A 21,766-nucleotide genomic window follows, 5' to 3' on the forward strand; every position below is an offset into this window, starting at 1 on the left:
CAAAGTTGTACAACCATCCCACCTACTAGTCGCAAAATATTTTTATCACCCCAAAAGGAAACCCCGTACCCATTAAGCTGTCACTCCCCATTCCCCCCTTATTCTTGCCCCTGCCAACACCAATCTACTTTCTGTCTCTACGGATTTACCTATGCTGGATATTTCATATGAATGGAATCATACAGTAGGTGGCTTTTTGCATTGTCTCGTTCCTGCCTTTGCATTTTAATTCATCCTTTCCCTTTATCCCTGATCCTTATGCCTATATCCCCTCATCCTCCCAACAGTACGGTGCCAGCAATAATATGCTCAGTATATGCACTTAAACACACTCATATCCCTGTGAAATATGTAGTATTGTCATGAGCATTTATATTTTCAGTTTCCTGAAATTGTTTGCTCCTTCTAGCTGCACCACTGCATTCTGTAATATCCCTGCCTTTTACTTGTCCCCTAGTGATGGCTGCTGGGTTGGCCTCCATCCTTCCTCCATCACAAACCATGCTGTGATAACCATCTTTGTACCTATCCTTTTATGAACCTTTGCGGAGATTTATATATTAGCTGATTTTCCAAGGTCAAACAGCTAGTTTGGGAAGCCAGGATTTTAACCCTTATGGTGGAGAAGACGATTTTGTAAAAGGGAGGAGGGAATGGAAGGGCAAATCACAGCGGGAGGAATTCACTTTGACTCTCCTCCATCCCTCTCAAGTGAGCTCTGTTCCCTCTTATACTTCTGTGTAGGACCAAATCAGGAGGTGACACTGTATTCTTCTGGTTCTTCCCTGCTGCTTTCCAACCACATCTTTCCTCTCTCACACTCTTGTGAAGCTATAGCGTGTTGTACCTTTCTCACGTCTATGATCAGAGGACCTCATAATCACTCACCCACCTTCACTGAAGATTTAGGTGCCTGTTTCCGAGTCCAGCTTTCTACCTTAGTAAGTGCCACACCTGGATGTGATTTAAACTTCCAGGTTCACAGCCCATCTAGTATCCCAGCCCCCAAGCCCCTTAATCGACCACCCCTCCATTTCCACAAATTCACCTGCATTCACACTTGGCCACCACTTAGACGCACGGCCCCTCTGAGATCTTAGCCTCTGTTATACCAGCCAGTCACCGACATCACAGCCCTACCCTCCAGCTCCCTCAGGGCTTCACCTTCACTGGCATTGGCTTTTTTTTTCCCCGCATTATTTTTTATTTATTTTTTTATACAGCAGATTCTTATTAGTTATCCATTTTATACATATTAGTGTATATATGTCAATCCCAATCTCCCAATTCATCACACCACCATTGGCTTTTAACCTCATTGCAACCTGCGGTAACTTGAGCCCCTTCTTTTCTCCCAGCCCTTTCACATCCTTCTGTAGCCGTTCAACCCCATGCCTTCTGCGCTCCTGTCCCCAGGGTGCTAAGTTCTGTGGAGAAAACGACTTAATGGTACAAGTTGGCATGGCCAGAGCTTCATTACCTCCACCCTTGGCTGACTCTCCATGGTCCTTGGCAATCCTTTCCCATTCCTCCCTTCAGCATGATTCTCCATCACCTACAGTAGCTCTTCATCTGTCACTAATCTCCTCCCACCTCGTTCTCTCTCTCCTTTGGCCGCCTCCTGTTTCTACAGATAACCTTCCCTCTCAATTCATTGAAAACGTAAAGGTTGTTATGGAGGGCCTCTCAGTTCCATGCTGACCCTCTCCTCAGCCCATCTGTATTTGCACCTCATTTAGCCTGCTCTCCACTTTCTCCGAGAAAGAGGGATTCTCAGCCTTGAAGACGGTAGATTTTCTTTGAGCATCCTTTGTCACTTAGCCACTGTATCTTAAACCTCTGCCCCAGCCAGCTTTATTCATTATTTCTCATAACATGTTTCATGGTTTTCTGATCCTGAACCTGTTCTCACTGTAGTTCTTTACTCAGAAATACCTTTGCTGAAATTCAGCATATTTTCCAAAACTAGCTAAAAGGCCCTCCTTTTCAAAATATTTTCTTTTCTGACTCATCTCAGATGTAAATGATTTTCCTTATGAACTGCTGTTGAACTTTCGTCTGTCTGCCCCTCTATTTGTACTTAGCCCATACTCTCTTGCCTTGGTTTACTACTGAGTTGACTGTAAGCTCAATTGAGCAGGGAAGCAGGGAGGATGCACTATACCTTCTTTGTAGCCCACATCAGTCCTAACGCAGGACTTCACGTAGACTGGGTGCTCAGCAGGTATTTGTAAAGTGATCAGTTATTGAGCCCTTCCAGGCCACCCTCCTTCCAGGACTAATTTCATGCATATCTATGTGATGGATATTATTAAGTGCCAAGCTAGAGAAAACTTACATGGAAAAACATAATCTAGCCTTTTCAGGTAACTTTGCACTCTAGTTGTTCATTTTAAGAGCTTTTTAAGGATATTTTTAGTTATAATTTAGATATTACCAATCTATTCTGCAAAATTCCTGAACAAAAATGTGCTTAGAAATTTCATCACTTGGGGTTTGGAAACAAAATATTAATTTATGAGCAAAGTGTAGCCTTAATTTAGTTTCCTCTAATTTTTCAGGCACCTTCTCTCCCCTCATCTGTCTCTGTTCACCCTTCCAACCCTTGGGTTCTGTTATACCTCTTTCGTTTCCCATTTTTGTAACTGTTAAAACTATCAAGTTTTCTTGACACATATTAAAACAATAGATTGCTTTGGATGACTCTAAGGTCTTTTTGTTTGTTTGTTTGCTGGTTGTTGAGGTTTATACCACCAAGCAATGTTGCCTAATTTTTGTGCTGTTTCTTCCTCCCCTTTACTTTTTCTTTTAAGATCAATGAAGAGTGATAAATCCACATAGTTCAGGAAACTTATTCATTACAAAACCTTCCTTCTTAGCTAGTGGAGTCGTTTTGTTGGAACAATTTGTAGTTATTTCTGTTCTTTACTTTGCATCACAGGATTCTGGGAATTGCAGCAGTGAGAAAATAATCAGTGTAGCAGTTACATTGGCAAATATTTGGGTGATTGATTTTTAAGAATGTTCACATATAAATGATCCCAAATTTTCAGGGAAAATTGTTGCAATTTTTAGCATTCTTCATAATATCATTAATTCAAAGACCCTCCTCTCACTTCCATTCTTTTTGTGTTTCATTTATACCTCTAAGCAGTTATAACTCTAAATTAGAATTTCAGCACTGTGTGTTCTACTGTGTTGAAAGTCTTACAGTGCTTTAAAAAGAAATCTATTTTAATTGGAATAATTCTCTAACACCACATATATACATAATTTTATAATTTAATTTCTGTATTCTTATTTTCTAGGTCACAAATGGGTACTTTTCATGGGGCAGTGGTTTAGCTACCTTATCTAATATAAATATTCGAATTCCAACAGGTAAGAATCATTTGTTACTCGGGTTTGTAATTGTTAACTATCATGACCATGGTTTTCCAACATAACCGAGCCTAACAAAAGGAGAGAAAGACTTTTTCAAGACAAACATTACTAATATTTATTTGTACCATGAAGCTAATGAACCCCTGTATCACTGTGAGGATGACTGGGAATTATAAGACCTGCCTTACACTACAGAGTGTGGACCTTTGGACAAGTTATTTGCCATCCAAATGAATTGCTTTCAGTTTATTTGCTGATTTGTGGCATTTAAATAATGGAGTAGTTCATTTCTCATTTTTTTGAAGAAAGAATTTAAAGAAAGGATGTATGAGAAAGTAGTTTTCTATCCCTGAGGAAACCTGATGAAGTTTTCAAGATATTTAAGACATAAATACCCAATATTTTTATTTAAAATGTCTAGATAATTGAATAGAATTATTTTTTTGACTTGACCTCATGGTCAGTAGTTGGGATTTTTCTATTATACATGCAAATCAAAGTATTTTAAGAACAGCCCCCAAATCATTTTAAGCCCAATTATCTATTTTAGTTAAAATTGCCTTTTTCTCCTGAATGAATTGAATAATAAAGGTAACACTAATCTAGATGATTTAGGCAAGTATTTCACTGTTTTCTTTACTAGTGTCAGTTATTCTCATAGTTTTAAAAATAATACATCAAGACCTTTAGATTTTAATTTTTCTTCTATTTTCCAAAAAACTTATGTATCAGGGAAGGGAGCTGTTTAGAATGCTTTATTGCTGGAGACCAAAACTGGCCCATTGATTGTGAAACATAAGCCTTTTCTAAATGTGTTTTGATTTTATTTTACTAAGTGAATTCCATCTCATCCTGTTATTATCCTTTGTTTCTTTTCTGTAGGTCAGTTAACCATGATTGTGGGTCAGGTGGGATGTGGGAAGTCCTCTCTTCTCCTTGCCATCCTCGGTGAGATGCAGACACTGGAAGGAAAAGTTCACTGGAGCAAGTATGTGTATTTTTAATTGGTTTCTGTTGCTCTGTCATACATCTGATGATCTCTCAAGGGAAGAAATTAGAGCAATAGATTTCTGTGTTAGGAGTCTGAGGACCCCTCAGAAATAAGCATAGCTTAAAAAAAAATCAAATTAGTGGAAACGTTAAATGTTGTAAATTAAAAATTATAAAACAATTTATTACAGAGGTTTATCAGAGAGAAACTTGTATGTTGCTTTTAAGTAAGATTGGGATTGTAAAGATAGATTTTGAAAGTTATATGGGTAACACTCAAAGAAACACAACTTAAAAATTCATCCCATAATCAAAGAAGTTATGGAAAACTTGTATCATTTATAAAGCATATGTGCACACAGAGATTTAGTGGTCCAATGTTCAGAGAAGAAATATCGAATAATCTTTTCCAAACTCTTCATAAGGGGCTGAGAAATAATCCTTTTCTCTTCACATCCAACTTAAACTAGACACTAGAAGTGTCTAGTTAGGGACATGACTGGGTCAGACTAGCGTGTTGTGCAACCCCAAAGACATGGTACTTCTTCTGTATATTTGAATGGTTGTTTTGGGTTCTTCAGAGCACATTGTAGTAATAAAGTGACTCAGAACCATAATATTATATAATTGTGTAATAAAGAATGAATCATATTTCTTCAGTTTGATCTACCTGGTAGACCCCCCTCCCCCATTAGCATTTTATGGAGAAATTGTTTACAGTTTATCTAAGATATTGGATTGTAGACCAGTGGTTCCCAACCAGGTGTGATTTTGTCCCTAGTGGACATTGGGCAATGTCTGGAGACATTTTTGGTTGTCGTTCTAGGGGAATTGGGCTGCTACTGATCTAGTTAGTGGAGGCCAGAAATGCTAGTAGACATCCTACAACGCACAGGACCGCCTCCCCACAACAAAGAATTATCTGGCTCCAAATGTCAGTTGTGCTGAGGAAACCTTGCCCTAGACCTACACACGTCCTTTAATATCATTTAGTTCTTATCATTGTAAGTTCCATTGTGGCTTAATCTACTGTTTACATACACAGGCATCTCTTAAGAATGAGTAAAAACTATTTACAGGCATTTTTAGAATAGACTCTATTTTAAACTCCAATTAAGAGACGGAGATGCTTGGATGTGAAATTTGAGCTGGAAACAGCAGAACTATAAATCCTATTTTTGATATCCTTGGTGAAAGAAGGAGGCTGAGAAATGTTGAGGGTACAGTTTATTCCTGTTGGAGTAGTAGACATGGAACTGTTTAGTGCTTATCCAGTAGAGAGCTCGGTAATAACTGCTCCCTGCAGTTTGCTTCATGACGGGTCCCTGTTGATCCCTAAGGTCAGATGCTAGGTGGTGTGTACCCTGCCACCATCACCTGCCATCTTGGATGGATGCAGGTTTTGAGAAGCAGGTTTTACTGGATTAAATTACATTGTATGACATATGCGGCCATAATGAAGTTATTTGGCTTTTGTTTTTACCTTGTTTCACTAGCATTAAAACAGAGAGAAAGAATGAGAGACTGTGACAGAAAAAGCATGAGATTTTATTTTCATATCTCTAGAATGTTCTTAAAATCTAGTCTTCTCTAGTATTACTTAAGATTAGCTCCACTTGGGCCAAATTGACTCCCAATATTATCACTAATAATCATTATCATTTTGTTAGTGGATAAATAAATGATATGGGAATTAGGAAAGTATTTTACACAGTCTACTTATTTATTGAGTTTCTAAGCAAGATACATATATATATATGGGTATATATATATATATATCTTAAGCAAATTTATATCCTATCTCATTTCATAAAAGTTGTGAATTATTTTATATAACATACTATAATAAAGCTTGAAAAATAAAGATATCAAGAAGGAAAATAAGGTTTAGATAATAATCTGAGCAATTAATAGGGTAGAAATGCATGCATTGGAGTCTTGCATGTTTATAACACATGGGTCCCAAATTCCACTCTGAGCTTCATGAAAGCTAGTCAAAGAGGGAAACAAGAGATAAAAAACACACATATACTTAATAAAGTTTAAGTTTTTTTTTTTAAAGAAATAAGAAAGAAATATCTCCCATGGATCCTAATTTGAAAAAAGCTAAGAAAATGTTATATCTTAAAGTCAGAGCCAATAGAATGAAGATGTGAGAAAGGATTTAAGAAAATTCTAAGTACTTATAGAATCACTATAATTTAAAAATCATCTCTTTATGAATACTTGCCTTAATAGACAATAATTCCATTTCTTCATGGCAGAAAGGACTAAAATTTTCTTCAAAAAATATTTGGCTTTGTCTGACACACACACAAATTAAAAACTAACCCCCTAAGAGATTAGATAAGCTAACACAAGTTTTATTTTTCTTTATTTATGAGAACTACTTAATTTTTTTCCATGGTATCCTTAATATCTGATAAAACATATTTTCAAATCAGGCATGTTCAGAGAATACTGACCTTTTTAAAAGAGTTATTTGCAATGACTTTTCATCCTGGAAAAAAAAAAAACAAAAAACTTGTGCCTAGTCCAATAAGGATAGGCATATAAATGTTATTAGAATAAAGCTAATTTAGAAATTATCAATATTGATAGGTTGATGGTGTGTAAATGCAAAGTACTTTACCGCAGCAGACTGAATTGTTTGACGAATTTTTAAAGCTCAAAACAAAATAAAGCAAAACAATAAACTAAATGTTATGGTAAAGCACCAAGTGCCTTGCTGTCATTCTTTCATCATTGCACATACCTCTGGTTGCATGAATTTTATTTTTAAATGTGTCCTCATAGATGGCAGGACCAAAGTCCTATAAAGTACTCTGTCCTGTTACAGCAAGAAATATTTACTTTGGGAGGGAGAGAAGGCACTGTTGCTCATCCAGGATAGACCTACATGGGTAGAACTTGGTACACAAAGACATTTATACATAGATGCCTCCTTGGCAATTGCTACCTTTGACCTAGTCTGACGTGCAGTAGCCCCAGAAGAGAAAGGAGAGAGAGATGAGGGAGGGACTGAAAAATTCTCCAAATTTGTCAGAATGCCAGGGTTCTTGCCCCTGCATCTGGGTGTGCTCTGTATTTGTTGAAAAGCAAATGTTCTGCCTGACTGAAGTTGTCCTTTCCTAGTTGTCATGATAAATAATAATTCCTACTGACATCTTAGGAACTAGGACTAAATAAAACTCTTCACCTGATGGACGGTTCCAGTGAGGGAGTCCAGAATGTGTAATAATTGTGGTAATCATGTGAGACCTAGCCATCATTTATCTTTGGTTTCCCTTTCTTTTTCTTCCACCTTGCCCATGCCATCAGCCATCCTGTCAGACCCCATCTGTCATGATGTTCTATTTGCTAATGTCTTGGTGCTAATTTGCTAATTGGCTTTATAACAGCGGCTGAGTTACTCTAGGACTGGCGAATTGAGGAGTTACTCCTTTTCATGTGATGTTGCCTGGCATGAAGGGGTGATAACATGAGTCAGCTTTCCTGGATCAGACATGATATAGCATATTTGCGCCCACATCTAGCTCCCCTTCTTCCAAATATTGTTCCTGATTTAAGCTTGCAAAAGTCACTGTTTCCCATTCCATAAGGTACCAACCATGAACTTGGAAGTTGCTAGAATACCAAGTTTAACTTTTACTCTTGAAGGAAAATACACACAAAATCTTGCATGTGGAAGTGAAATTGGATGCCATTTTCCAGAAGGGGATTTTCCATTTGACCTCCTCGCTTTCTCGCTTGCCTTCATCACTGTTCACTGCCACATCGAATGGTGGACGATGAGTCTATAGACATGGAACCGGTGATTTTCATGTAATCACATAAGATCTGATGTTGGAATTCGGAGCTAACTCTATTTATTTATTTATTTAGGAAGAGAAGAAAATAACCTTCCTCAATTGAATTTGATTAAACATATCGTTAAGTGAAAAGTTTGGAGAGGTGGTCTCTAGAAGTTAAGGGCTACATTACTCATGGAAAATGAAAGAGAATAATTTTTTAATTTGTTCATGGGAAATGACTACCTACAAATGGATCTATATCTACCTTTTCTTTCTTCCTCTGAAACTAGTATATGTGATTTAACTTTCACTCTTAAAGGAAAATATATCTAAATCCTGCAAGGGGAGGACTTCAGAAGTGAAGATCCTCCATACGCTGTTTTGCCTTTTGCATGACATTACTACATGCATTAACCCTTCTTTCTGATAGAAGTCTTTAATTTCTTGCCCTCCTCATTTCATGATCCTCCATTTTATTTTATTTTATTTTTAAAGATTTTTTTGATGTGGACCATTTTTAAAGTCTTTATTGAATTTGTTACAGTATTGCTTCTGTTTTATGTTTTGGTGTTTTGGCCAAGGCATATGGGATCTTAGCTCCCCGACCAGGGATTGAACCCTCACCCACTGCATTGGAAGGTGAAGTCTTAACTACTGGACCACCAGGGAATTCCCATGATCCTCCCATTTTAAAAAAAGGTCTTTCCTATATCATAAACAATGGGAGCATTTCTCCTTTTAAAAGAAGAATCTACCCACACTTAACCTCCTTGTTCTCCTTCCTCTCAGCGCAATGCAGTCTGGCTGAAGAGTTCTCGTCATGACTGCCTAAATGCTCAATTGTCATAATTTGTTCTCAATCATGCTTAACTTCTCCATAGCTTTTGAAACTGTTCACCACGGATGACTCCTTGAAACCAACTCCTTTCTTGGTTTCCATGATACTTTCACTTATTCATTTGTTTAAAATGTGTATTGGACACCTGTAACATGCATATCATTGTATTCATTGTTGGGGGTAAATAACTGAACAAGGGAAACCAGCCCCCTATTCTCATGAAGTGTAGTGTTCAACAGGAAAGGCCACGAGGAAGTAAGAAAGTATTTTCATAATTATTTGGTTAAATTTTTTAAATATCAGGAAGAAAAAGTACAGGGTTTTATAAGAACAAATCATAGGTGACCTGAGTTGAGTTTGTGGGATCAACAAGGTTTTTTTTAGGGGGGGAGGCATACATGAATGATCCTTGAACTTACATTTTAAGAATAAGCCAAAAGTAATGAGTTAAACAGTAAGGAGCTGCAATACAAGTGGAGATGGAAGGTGAAGAAGAATATACAGCCTACTGTAGGATCCCCTTCCTTTATTTGTATCTTTGACTTCAGTTTTCTCTCTAAGTACTAATGACACACCAGTGTACATTTCTGGCCAAGAACCTTCTTCTGAAAACCTAATAGCTCCTCCAAAAAGTCTTATACAAGCTGCAAATTGAACACATCCAAACTGAGCTCCTGTTTCCAAAACCTGCTTCTCCGCCTGTATCCTCGAAGGGTTGTGTTCTCACCCCCTGAAATCAATTGGTAGGAGCCCAAGTCAGACCTCAAGGATTCAACCTAGATTCTTCTTTCTCTATCGCCTGCAAAATCCAACCAATCACTTTTCTTATGTCTGTTCTTCCATTTTTGTATCTATTTTAATTTTCCTGGTTCAGGTACTTAATCGCATTTGTGAACTACTCACTGTGAACTACTCACTCCCTCACCTTTCTTTACACTGTTGTGAGATTTACCTTTTGACATGAAAATCTAATTACTTTCTTCTTGCTTGTAATTCTTTCCTTGACTGGCCAAAGCGTAGAAGAAATATTCTAGACACCTTTGCATAAAAGGGCCTTTCCCGACGTGGTCCCTATCTAACTTCTTAAATTCATATCCTGCCATTCCACCCACCCTTTCCATTGTGTTCCAGTAACACTGGACTGCAGGTAGTTTTCAAATACACATACCTCCTCTGTAATGCCCTCTCCCAGGTTGGTGGCCTCACTCTTTTTTCTGGTGTCAACTCTGATGTTGTATCTTTGACAAAATCTTCTCTAATTTTCCCAGGTGGACTGAAATGTACCTTCTCTTCTGGTCCCTCTGCACTTTGTTCAAATAAGTAATGTGGGCTGGTCTCCTGCCTAATCTGAGACACCCTCAAGCCAAACATGTTGTCTTTTGCTTTTCATCTACTTCATATCTAACCTAGACCTGGGCTCTTTCCATTTCTCTTTGTAGACACACAGGACTCTCCTCTCTCTCTCTCTCTCTTTCTCTCTCTCTCTCTCTCTCTTTCCATCTCCATCCCTATTATCTTTCTAATCTCAGCCCACAGCCCCTTTCAACTACCACTCTCTCACCTTCTTTTTGTAGATAAAAAGGCCTTTCCTGGGACTTCCCTGGTGGTCCAGTGGATAAGACTCCGTGCTCCCAATGCAGGGGGCCTGGGTTCGATCCCTGGTTGGGGAACTAGATCCCACACGCATGCCGCAACTAAGAATCTGCATGCCCCAACTAAGACCTGGTGCAGCCAAAATAAATAAATATTTTAAATAGATTAATAAAGGTCTTTCCTCTTTCCCTCCAGTTCCTTTAATTCTCCTCTTGCCTCAGTCTACGGCAGTCTCATGTCTACCTCTGCCACTCCACTGAAACTATTCTTATCCAGTCCGTCAGTGCCATCCTAGTTATTAAATTCACTGTGCACTTTTAAAAAAAATTTATTTATTTTTTATTGGAGTGTAATTGCTTTACAAGGTTGTGTTAGTTTCTGCTGTACAACAAAGTGAATCAGCTATATGTACACCTATATCCCCTCCCTCTTGGACCTCCCTCCCAGCCCCCCCCATCCCACCCATCTAGGTCGTCACAGAGCACCAAGCTGAGCTCCCTGTGCTATACAGCAGGTTCCCACTAGCTATCTGTTTTACGCACGGTAGTGTATGCATGTCATTCCTAATCTCCCAATTCGTCCCACCCTCCCCTTCGCCCTTTGACCTCCTGTCTACTTGTCCTTTGTTGCCCATACCTTTCTTCTTCAAAAGGTTTCCTTGCTTAGTTTCCAGTGAAACTCACAGTCAAGTTTTCCTCTTAGAACTTTTGCCTGCTCCTCTCAATCCCTTCTGCAGATGTCTCTTCCTTGGCCATTTGTTAAATAGTGATATTTTTCAAGGTTCCGTCTTTGTCCCCTTCTTTTCTGCCTCTGTATATACTTGCTGGGCAATCACACAGCTTCCCATGATTTTAGTTTCCTCTATCTGCTCCTGCTCCTTTGTTCACTTCGTTGTGATAAGCTAGCATTGTTGAAGTCGTTTATTGGCTTTTCACTAGTAAAGGAAGGAATCCAAAGTCCTTGGGATCTAAGGCATATATTTTGAGGGAAAATCATCCCAAAGGCTTCATTTGTTTACCAGATCTCTCTCCTGAGCTTCAAATTCTGCTTTCTGGCCACGGTCATTCTGACATCCCTTAGGTATCTCAAACTGAATGTGTCTGATCCTGAATTTTATATCTTCCCCCACCATATGCATTTCCTCATCTGTGTCCCCTGTCTGTCACTCCTTCCTCCCTTCCATCCCTCCCCATCCTGTCAATCACACAATCCTAGGTATCTTTGAATGTGTCCACTTCTCTTCATTCATTCACCATCACCCAAAGTCAGGGCACTGCCTTCTCATCTCCAGTATCTGACAGCCTTCAAGGCTCTCTGTATTACCTCCCATCTTGCTCCCTCCAATTTATTTGTTACTTTCTGCAACTGGAGTGATATTTCTAAACTGAACCTGTTATCTCTTTCTTGTTTAAATCCTTTTAGTGTTTTCTGTGGCTCTGTGGAAAAGTTCAAACTCTGTAGAACGGTTTATGAGCTCCTTCATTATGGCTGTTCACCACTTGTTTTTAAAATTCATACTTTTCTTCTCTCACCATTGACACCCACATTTCAGAACTGGTAAATTTATATCAGCTTCTTGTATGACCAGGATACTTTAAGGTCATCCAATATGTATTTTATTTGGTCTGAAATATTCTTCACCTTTTCTCCATCTAGCCCACTCTTATCCCTCTGGCATCAACTCCTCTATTTACCCTGGTTTGCCAAAGGTGGATTGGATGTCCTTCATCTGTGCTCTAATATCACCTTTTGCTTCACCTATCATGGTGTTTATTCCCTTGTCACACTCCCACCAAACAGAAAGCAACATGAACGAAGGAATGACTTTTCTTTGTTTACTGTATCTCTAGTATTTTGGCACTAGGGGGTGATCAATAAATATTTTTCAATTGATATTAAATACATATAGTTGGAGTTAATCAATAGTAATTGAAAAAAATTGGTGACTTCCAAATTCATATCTCCAGTTCGGGCTGACATTTTCAAGTGTCTGATGGGCATTTCCACCTGATGGCCGATAGGAAAATTAATTCATTAATTTCTGCCATACACCTGGTCTTCCTCATCTGTTTTCTCTCTTCCTCAGATTAAATAAAACCATTGAGTTCATTTATTGGTTTTTTTACCACTAAAAAAAATAAAATAAAATCCAAATTTTTTGACATCTAAAGCATATTGTGTGGAAAATATCACTTGGGAAATTGTGCATTTCATTATTTTTATGAGCAACTTAAATCAGAGAATAATCATTATTGAGAGGGAAGGTTTAGTCTGAGATTGTTTTTCCATACCTCTGTTAACCACCCCATGATGTCATCAGAAATGTGCAGATAAGTGAAAATCTTATCATTAGAAACACTAAGCCAAACATCACCAAGTAATGTACTTAGGTACATTTTCTCCACAAAAGCATATGATGCTTTCCAAAGTGAAATAGGATCTGTTCTTGGAGTTCTTGTAGACTTTAATTATGTGTGTGGTTTTTGAATTCAGAATGATAGAGTTCAACTAAAATATTAAAATTTAGAATAATAAAAAAATAGGTCCTCGGGTGTTTTTTCCCCAATGAAATAGATATAACTAAATTTAATTAGCCAAACACCTTGTTTTACATAAATAATATCAATCAGTAATTAATTATACCCAAATGTTGCAGTGTGACCATGCATTGTGCATGTCCGTCTTTCTTACCAGTTCCTTAAGGGCCAGGCTGTGTCTAAACCCTTCAAGTTTAGAGAGCAAAAAGTATTTCTTTTTATGCCTTAGGGTAACTAATTAGGAATTTAGATAGATTAAATTCAAATATTAAAGGTAGGGAGCGCTTGGAAACATCAAATTCTTGTATAAACTAGGAAACTGTTCTGCAAAGTTTACCTAAATTTACACAGGTAGTTGGAGCAGAGTTGGGGCTAGAACATGTCCATTGTATGAACCCAAATTATATATGAAGGAGAACAGTGCTGTCCTTCTTTTGGAAGCTTACTAAGTAATTATTTCCTCACTGATGAAGATGTAAAAGAAGACGGGCATTTATCTGGTTTGCCTTTGGGACTAATATCAAAAAAACTATTTGGGAAATGTAGCTATTTTATATGTTCAATGTTTATCTTTTACCTGATATGTACACTCATTCATTCTATATTTATATTTCATAATTAATGAACATTGTTTGCCACACTTGCAGTGTAAATGAATCTGAACCTTCTTTTGAAGCAACCAGAAGGTATTATTTCTATTTTAATCTGCGTTTAATAAGAGTAACTTCCTTCCTCAGACTTTACCTGATACTCCATCTCTTACTCCTAGTCATTTTATTCATTCTGATAATGTACAAAGTCATTTATTAAAATGCGCTAGCAATATTTCCAGTAGCAGTAGTTCCCAACATTTGGAGGCTGCTAAAACAATTAATTTGCCAAACAAAATGGCCCATTGTGTCAACTGTTATCTTCTCCATGAGTCACATGGGTCTCAACTTTGGCTGAAACTCAAATGTTTTTAGCGAATTGGATTTGGGATTTCATAAAATAAAATTGCATAAGAATTAATATGTATATTGTTTATGAGTTAAACTGTGATGGGATCTGCTTCTAAGCTGGAGCTGGAGAGCCAAGTGCTTCATCCATTAAAAACAAAAAACAAAAAACAAAAACCTTAAAGGACCCGGGGCGGGGAGAGGGAAACAGACATGCCAGAGGTTGGGAACCACTGTTTTACCACACAGATGGTTTTCTAAGAGACTACTAGCGTACTGTATATTATCATGCCTTCTAAACTCCTAAGACATAATGTTTCAGGATGATCACTGAGCATGTCTAAGTACTTTTTTTCTTAACTCTATTCTCTTTTAACCTTAATTCCTTAATTAGTACTTACAGACCATAAACTAACTGTGGAAGTGTGAATTTTAAGCTGACCCCTTCCCTACCCCAATCTCATCATCTTCTGTATCTTCAGCTCATATGCATTTTCCTAATTATTGCAAATTAAAATCTGATGTATAGACATCTGGTAGAATTTGCAAGCCAAAAAAATGGGGGACAGGGAGGAGGCTATCATTTTTTTAAAAATAAACTATTTCAATATGTATTGAAATATGTGGTTTTTAAATGTGTAGTTTCATTATTGAAATGGACGCCTCAAGATTACTCTTTGTTTTGAAATATTTATATTATCTATTAATATTATCTATTACTTTAAAATATGTTCATTCAATTAAGCCACAAACACATACTATAATTACAGTATTAATTCACATCTTTTTAAAGATATTCATGTAAAATTCAGAGTTATGTAAAATGCTTTTAATATAAAGTAAAATATCCGTGGCTGTTAGAGAGTTAATTGCTATTTATCTTCAAATTATTTTTAAAATTATAGTCATTTTAAAAAATAACATTTTAATTAATAGTTCATACCGTAAAATACTTCTTTAGCATAGCAAAATAAAATTTGCACCTTGTGTGTTGTTTTAATTAAGTTCTCATCCCTTGAATTTAGTGGAATATTTAACCATTAATTAATAAGGTTGATGGTTGTTAAAATGTTCTCTTTTAGAAGTTCCCCATTTCTGTCTTTGAGATATTTTATCAACTTTCATTTTTCTTTGTTATACTAAAATACAGATTCAGCACAGCACCCTTGCTGTGTTTTGTTTTTCTTTTCCATTTTCCAGTAGGAACAGGTATTCTGTGGCTTACGCAGCTCAAAAGCCTTGGCTATTAAATGCTACAGTGGAAGAAAATATTACCTTTGGAAGTCCCTTCAACAAACAGAGGTAATTTTGAATGTATAAAATTTAGAACTCAAATGAGCAACTATTTCTAATCCCTATGTTTGGTTCACGGTTTCTGGAGTCTTTTTGTTTTAAATTTTTATTGGATTATAGTTGATTTACAATGTTGTGTTAGTTTCAGGTGTACAGCAAAGTGAACCAGTTATACATATACATAATCCACTCTTTTTTAGATTCTTTTCCCACATAGGCCATTACAGAGTGTTGAGTAGAGTTCCCTGTGCTATAGAGCAGGTTCTTATTAGTTATCTATTTTACATATAGTAGAGTGTATATGTCAGTCCCAATCTCCAAATTTATCCCTCCCCCCCACCTTATCCTCTGGTTCTGGAGTCTTTGTATCGGGACTTCCTTTCTTCTCTGTTTGCCCTGCGACCGTCCTCATCACCTGGTCTATTAAGTCAACTCTTGTAAGAGAAGCCTCGCTGGAAGTTTCAGCCCATCCTATACAATTATTGAGAAGAATTTGTACACCAAAAATAAACAGCCGTAACCGAAGTGTGTGTGTATGTGTGGGGAGGGGGTGGGCATGGTGCTGAGGTTGTTGGTAAACAGAAAAATCCCAGTAAGGGGCAGAAGGAGGGTTAACCGTGGACAGAAGAAAAGGAATACGGGATCCGAGGGGTCTGGTTACTCGGAGCAGCCAGAATATGTCCTCTTTCAATCATCTTTTAAACACCCGCTGGAATGTACAAAGGCAAGACCCTTTCCTTAAGCCACCTGCATGAGGGGTAGGGAGTGTCCTAAGACCCTGAGCTGGGTTCTGAAAGTTAAGGAAAATTAGGTCTGGGGAGAGGCATGAGGAAGGGGGAAGGGAGAGGAAAGTATGGGAGGAAAAACTCAAATTATATGGGATTGTTTGGGGCCTGGGAACAAACCAGACAGAAAGGGATCTGTGTGTATTGATGGCAGCAAACTAGATTGTAAAGGAAGGCTGAGATGAGACAGTCAAGTGCCTTAAAAGCCAGCCGGATATAAATCTGACATTCTCGGGAGGCACAGCAAGTGTTAAAAGGGGACTAACAAAGTAAATGTGATCTGGCAGTGTCATAAGAGATTTATGTGGGATGAATCTGTATTAGGAGCAAAAAGACATTTAGAAGTTTGTTGGGATAATGATCCAGGCATGCTGTGTTTGTTGCCTGCACTTGGCAGTGACTGTAGAAATGGAAGAAGAAGAGATGGTTGACAGAAAAGCATTCTAGAATAAGAATGGACAAAATAAGAGCAGGGGGAAGAAAAGGGAAGAATCAAGAATGACTTGAATATTTTAAGACCAGGTGATTGAGAAAATGAAACCATTGATATTTTCCCTAACACTCCCAGTGCCCATGCTTCCCTGTTTTCCAGTCCGTCCAATTTCCAGATCCAGCCTTAGGTCAACTTGAGTACATCAGTCCTCATTGTCTTCCGTTTTCTCCTCCCTTCAGCATCATGATTGTGGACACAGATTCCCCACCTGTAACCCATGCTTTAGCCCCAGTGAGCCTCCTCTTATCCCTCACACGCACCGTGAACTTGTTCACCTTCCCGCAGTTCCTTAAGCCTCCCTTCCCTCATTTTCATTCCTGGCAAATTACAGCTCGTCTTTCTGGATACACCTTACAGCTCGCCCCCTCTCAAAGACGTCACTAATTTCTCAGAGCAGTCGATCATTTCTTCCTCTGTATTCTAGGAGCACTTTATACCTACCCATCTATAATATTCAGTACCTAACAAGGTACATTTTTATTATATGTTTCTATGTCAATCTTCTGCTCCATTTAATAGTTTTTTTAAAAAAACTTTAACCACTTTTTTCACTGAAGTATAATTTACAATGTTGTGTTAGTTTCAGGTGTACAGCAAAGTGATTTAGTTGTACTTATTTATATCTATTCTTTTTCAGATTCTTTTCCATTATAGGTTATTACAAGACATGGAATATAGTTCCCTCTGCTATACAGTAGATCCTTGTTAATAGTTTTATAAAAGTGGGAACCAATATCTATTTATCTTTGTATCTACAAGCCTAGTGTAGAGGCTAGTATATACTTAGTAGTTCAATAAGTGTTTTATTTCAGCTTCCAAGACATTGGACCTGGGACTTAGTGTATGGACAGTATATTAATAGTGATCTAAAAACTCAAAATACTTTCTCCCAAAGGTACAAAGCTGTCACAGATGCCTGTTCTCTTCAGCCGGATATTGACTTACTACCATTCGGAGACCAAACTGAAATTGGAGAGAGGGTGAGCTATGTGTAGTTTAATTAAACAATGAACACAAATCTAGAAAAGTCTTCTGGTTGTCTTTAACCTTTCATGGAGCATAAGAAAATCTGAGAGCTCTGAATTATGTGTTTTCCTAGTGACAAGTTCTAGAAACAGGAGCACAGGAGTTCTTGATGCCACGTCTCTTAAGTATTTGTTGAGTAACCAGCATGCACTTCACATTTTGCTAGCTGCTTGAGAGTTCTCAAGGGAAGGGAAGCAGTCCCTGACTTTGATCAAATGTATTTTTACTTACTTGGAGTTTACTGTAAATTGGTTTGGAAACTGAGATTGCTTACGACAACTTCTTCCACTCTTGTCAACATCCATTTATTCCTGTTAAAGGGTTCTTTTTTCTTTGTGTAAACAGGTTTTACATTGGCATCATACTGTTCTATGACTAGCTGAAAAATATTTATACCTGTATGTAATCATTTATAACAATGTTGGCTAGAATTTTTGACTCTTATAGGTGGCAAGTACTGGGCAAAAGGCTTTATGTGCATTATTTACTTTTACAACAAAGCTGTTATATGGGTGTTTTGTTATCAGTGTATTGCAGCCAAGAAGACCAAGGCTGAGAAAGGTTAAGGAGCTTGCCCAGTCAGAGTCATTGGTGCAGGTGGGATTGGTCCAACTCTGTAGTCTGCGTTATTCATGGCTGTTCTTTATTGCAACCTAGTAGAGTGCTTAAGACATGACCTGGACTTCTCTGAGTCTTATTTCCACGTGGGGAAAAATGCCTACATGTTGAAATTGCTCTGACGAATAATAGAAATAAGGAATGGAAAGCCATTCACACCAGCCTGGCGCATACTAAGTGCTCAATAAATACTAGTTTTTCAAATTTTTATAATCAGTACTTGATTATAAAAGCATATTGCTGTGTAGTTCTGTTGAACAAAACTTGTAATATCGAATTTAAGAGGCATGTGTTCAGTATACTACAGACACAATTCATGAAACTGGAAACAATTTGGGGATTACTTGCATCTTCAGCACTCACCTTGGTTTATGGTTATTAATGCTTTGGTACAGCAGAGTTCTCTATCAGAGTGAAAAGAGGATTAATGTTATCAGTCAGAAATTACCTTAATATAATTCAAGTATTGACCACTAAACAGCTTGCATTTTATCTTACTAATGTTATCACAATTTAATTAATAAATTACCATTAATTTAAGATTCTTTTAGAGAAGTTTGTATTTTAAAGGGAATTTTTTAATCAACAGATCATCTACTAATATAAAAGGTGGATGTTTATGGATATTTCTTCTCTAGGGCATCAACTTGAGTGGGGGTCAGAGGCAAAGAATCTGTGTGGCCCGAGCTCTCTATCAAAATACCAACATTGTCTTCTTGGTAAGAATATGGCCTTTTCGTTTCTTTCTATTTCATTTTTCCCGCTGGACAAATGAGTCCTTAAAGAGACAAGTCAAGTAACTCAAGGAAAGACGGTTTAACTTGTGAAATTACAGAGAATTAAGGGGAGACAAATCTTCAGAGTACAAATCAAATCAACATCAAGATGAGAGTTGGGGGATCCAGAGGGACTGAGGTGCCCAAATGGTTACTTATATGAGTTTTTAAATCATGAGGATCATTAATGAAAGAGTATGGATGGTGCTGGATGAACTGGACAGGATCATAGGTCTTCTCATTTATATTTGCTGGCAAAAAAAGAGGGGCTGGAAAGTATACTCTTGGTGGACATAGGGGTTAGTAAGTATGCAACTCAGGCTGTGGATAAGATTTATCTGTGAAGCTTCCTGAAATTATTCTTAGAAATCTTGACACTACCCTAGACCTACTGAATCATAATCTATAAAGGCAGAGTTTAGAATCTGTATCTTAAAAAAGCTCCATAGATGATTGTCTTGTATTTATATCCTGGATTGATAACTTGCTTCTACCTGTGGATCCACAAATAAAATTCGATGATTATGTTGATTATGAATTTGCTCTAGTTTGGTTTCTCCAGAAGGATGTAGCCAAAATAACTTAGCTTACAAATAGACAGTGTATATTAGAGACCAGCAGGCTATGTAAATACATCCTTCCCCTGCTTTCTCCTTCTGTGCAGTTATTAACCATTTATAAATCTGGTTCTCCAACCTCCTTTAGAGTTTTCACTCCATCTAAAATCGAACATCTTCAAATTTAGTGGATTTTTCCACTAAATTTGGATCCATTACTGGGGATGGGAGTAGAATTTGGACATAGTGGTGGAAGTGCACTTCAGGTTAATGACCCTAAGAATACCTGTCCCCAAAATGTTCCAGAAAACACCACCATAAAAGCTATACCAGTATCTAGCAGTAACCTACGTAATTATATATCCTTTTCATAATGGGTGAACCCACAACTAGAAATGACTTCTTGAACTTTGGGATCAAGTAATGATTGAAGCACCTGAGGACCAAGTGACTTGGAAATCTGAAAGAGACAGAGGTTCTCTGAATGTAGTATTCTACTCCATTTCATTCCACTGCCTTCAATTTAATGATCCTTACTTCAGTTGTAGAATCATGGGATTCAAAGGAGTCATAGTGCTAACACTGTGGATTCCCAGCCATTCATTATAGAATTGCTTTTCGTATCATCTCTAACAGCTTCTTGATGACTCTCTCTGAAGACAGATTGCTTATCTTTTTTTTTTTTTAAAAACATCTTTATTGAAGTATAATTGCTTTACAATAGTGTGTTAGTTTCTGCTTTATAACAAAGTGAATCAGTTATACATACACATATGTTCCCATATCTCTTCCCTCTTGCATCTCCCTCCCTCCCACCCTCCCCATCCCACCCCTCTAGGTGGTCACAAAGCACCGAGCTGATCTCCCTGTGCTATGCGGCTGCTTCCCACTAGCTATCTATTTTACATTTGGTAGTGTATATATGTCCATGCCACTCTCTCACCCTGTCACATCTTACCCCTCCCCCTCCCCATATCCTCAAGTCCATTCTCTAGTAGGTCTGTGTCTTTATCCCCGTCTTGCCACTAGGTTCTTCATGACCTTTTTTTTTTTTCCCCCTTAGATTCCATATATATGTGTTAGCATACTGTATTTGTTTTTCTCTTTCTGACTTACTTCACTCTCTATGACAGACTCTAACTCCATCCACCTCACTACAAATACCTCCATTTCATTTCTTTTTATGGCTGAGTAATATTCCATTGTATATATGTGCCACATCTTCTTTATCCATTCATCCGATGATGGACACTTAGGTTGCTTCCATGTCCTGGCTATTGTAAATAGAGCTGCAATGAACATTTTGGTACATGACTCTTTTTGAATTATGGTTTTCTCAGGGTATATGCCCAGTAGTGGGATTGCTGGGTCGTATGGTAGTTCTATTTTTAGTTTTTTAAGGAACCTCCACACTGTTCTCCATAGTGGCTGTATCAATTTACTTTCCCACCAACAGTGCAAGAGTGTTCCCTTTTCTCCACACCCTCTCCAGCATTTATTGTTTCTAGATTTTTTGATGATGGCCATTCTGACCGGTGTGAGATGATATCTCATTGTAGTTTTGATTTGCATTTGTCTAATGATTAATGATGTTGAGCATTCTTTCATGTGTCTGTTGGCCATCTGTATATCTTCTTTGGAGAAATGTCTATTTAGGTCTTCTGCCCATTTTTGGATTGGGTTGTTTGTTTTTTTGATATTGAGCTGCATGAGCTGCTTGTAAATCTTGGAGATTAATCCTTTGTCAGTTGCTTCATTTGCAAATATTTTCTCCCATTCTGAGGGTTGTCTTTTGGTCTTGTTTATGGTTTCCTTTGCTGTGCAAAAGCTTTTAAGTTTCATTAGGTCCCATTTGTTTATTTGTGTTTTTATTTCCATTTCTCTAGGAGCTGGGTCAAAAAGAATCTTGCTGTGATTTATGTCATAGAGTGTTCTGCCTATGTTTTCCTCTAAGAGTTTGATAGTGTCTGGCCTTACACTTAGGTCTTTAATCCATTTTGAGTTTATTTTTGTGTATGGTGTCAGGGAGTGTTCTAATTTCATACTTTTACATGTATCTGTCCAATTTTCCCAGCACCACTTATTGAAGAGGCTGTCTTTTCTCCACTGTATATGCTTGCCTCCTTTATCAAAGATAAGGTGAC

At 37.6% G+C, this 21,766-nt stretch overlaps 1 protein-coding gene across 3 annotated transcripts in view; it reads left to right on the forward strand.

The window, feature by feature from the left end:
- ABCC9 (ATP binding cassette subfamily C member 9) overlaps positions 1-21,766 on the forward strand; it is a 144,030-nt gene that overhangs the window by 56,385 nt on the left and 65,879 nt on the right. For all 3 annotated transcript variants that reach the window (XM_061204518.1, XM_061204516.1, XM_061204515.1), the window contains exons 18-23: positions 3,309-3,381; positions 4,267-4,372; positions 13,784-13,822; positions 15,275-15,376; positions 17,541-17,625; positions 18,928-19,008. In XM_061204518.1, coding sequence (XP_061060501.1) covers positions 3,309-3,381; positions 4,267-4,372; positions 13,784-13,822; positions 15,275-15,376; positions 17,541-17,625; positions 18,928-19,008 — 486 coding nt within the window. The remainder of the gene's footprint in view (positions 1-3,308; positions 3,382-4,266; positions 4,373-13,783; positions 13,823-15,274; positions 15,377-17,540; positions 17,626-18,927; positions 19,009-21,766) is intronic.

The sequence above is a fragment of the Eubalaena glacialis genome, chromosome 11 (genome assembly GCF_028564815.1).
Source record: "Eubalaena glacialis isolate mEubGla1 chromosome 11, mEubGla1.1.hap2.+ XY, whole genome shotgun sequence".
NCBI classification, from domain to species: Eukaryota; Metazoa; Chordata; class Mammalia; order Artiodactyla; family Balaenidae; genus Eubalaena; species Eubalaena glacialis.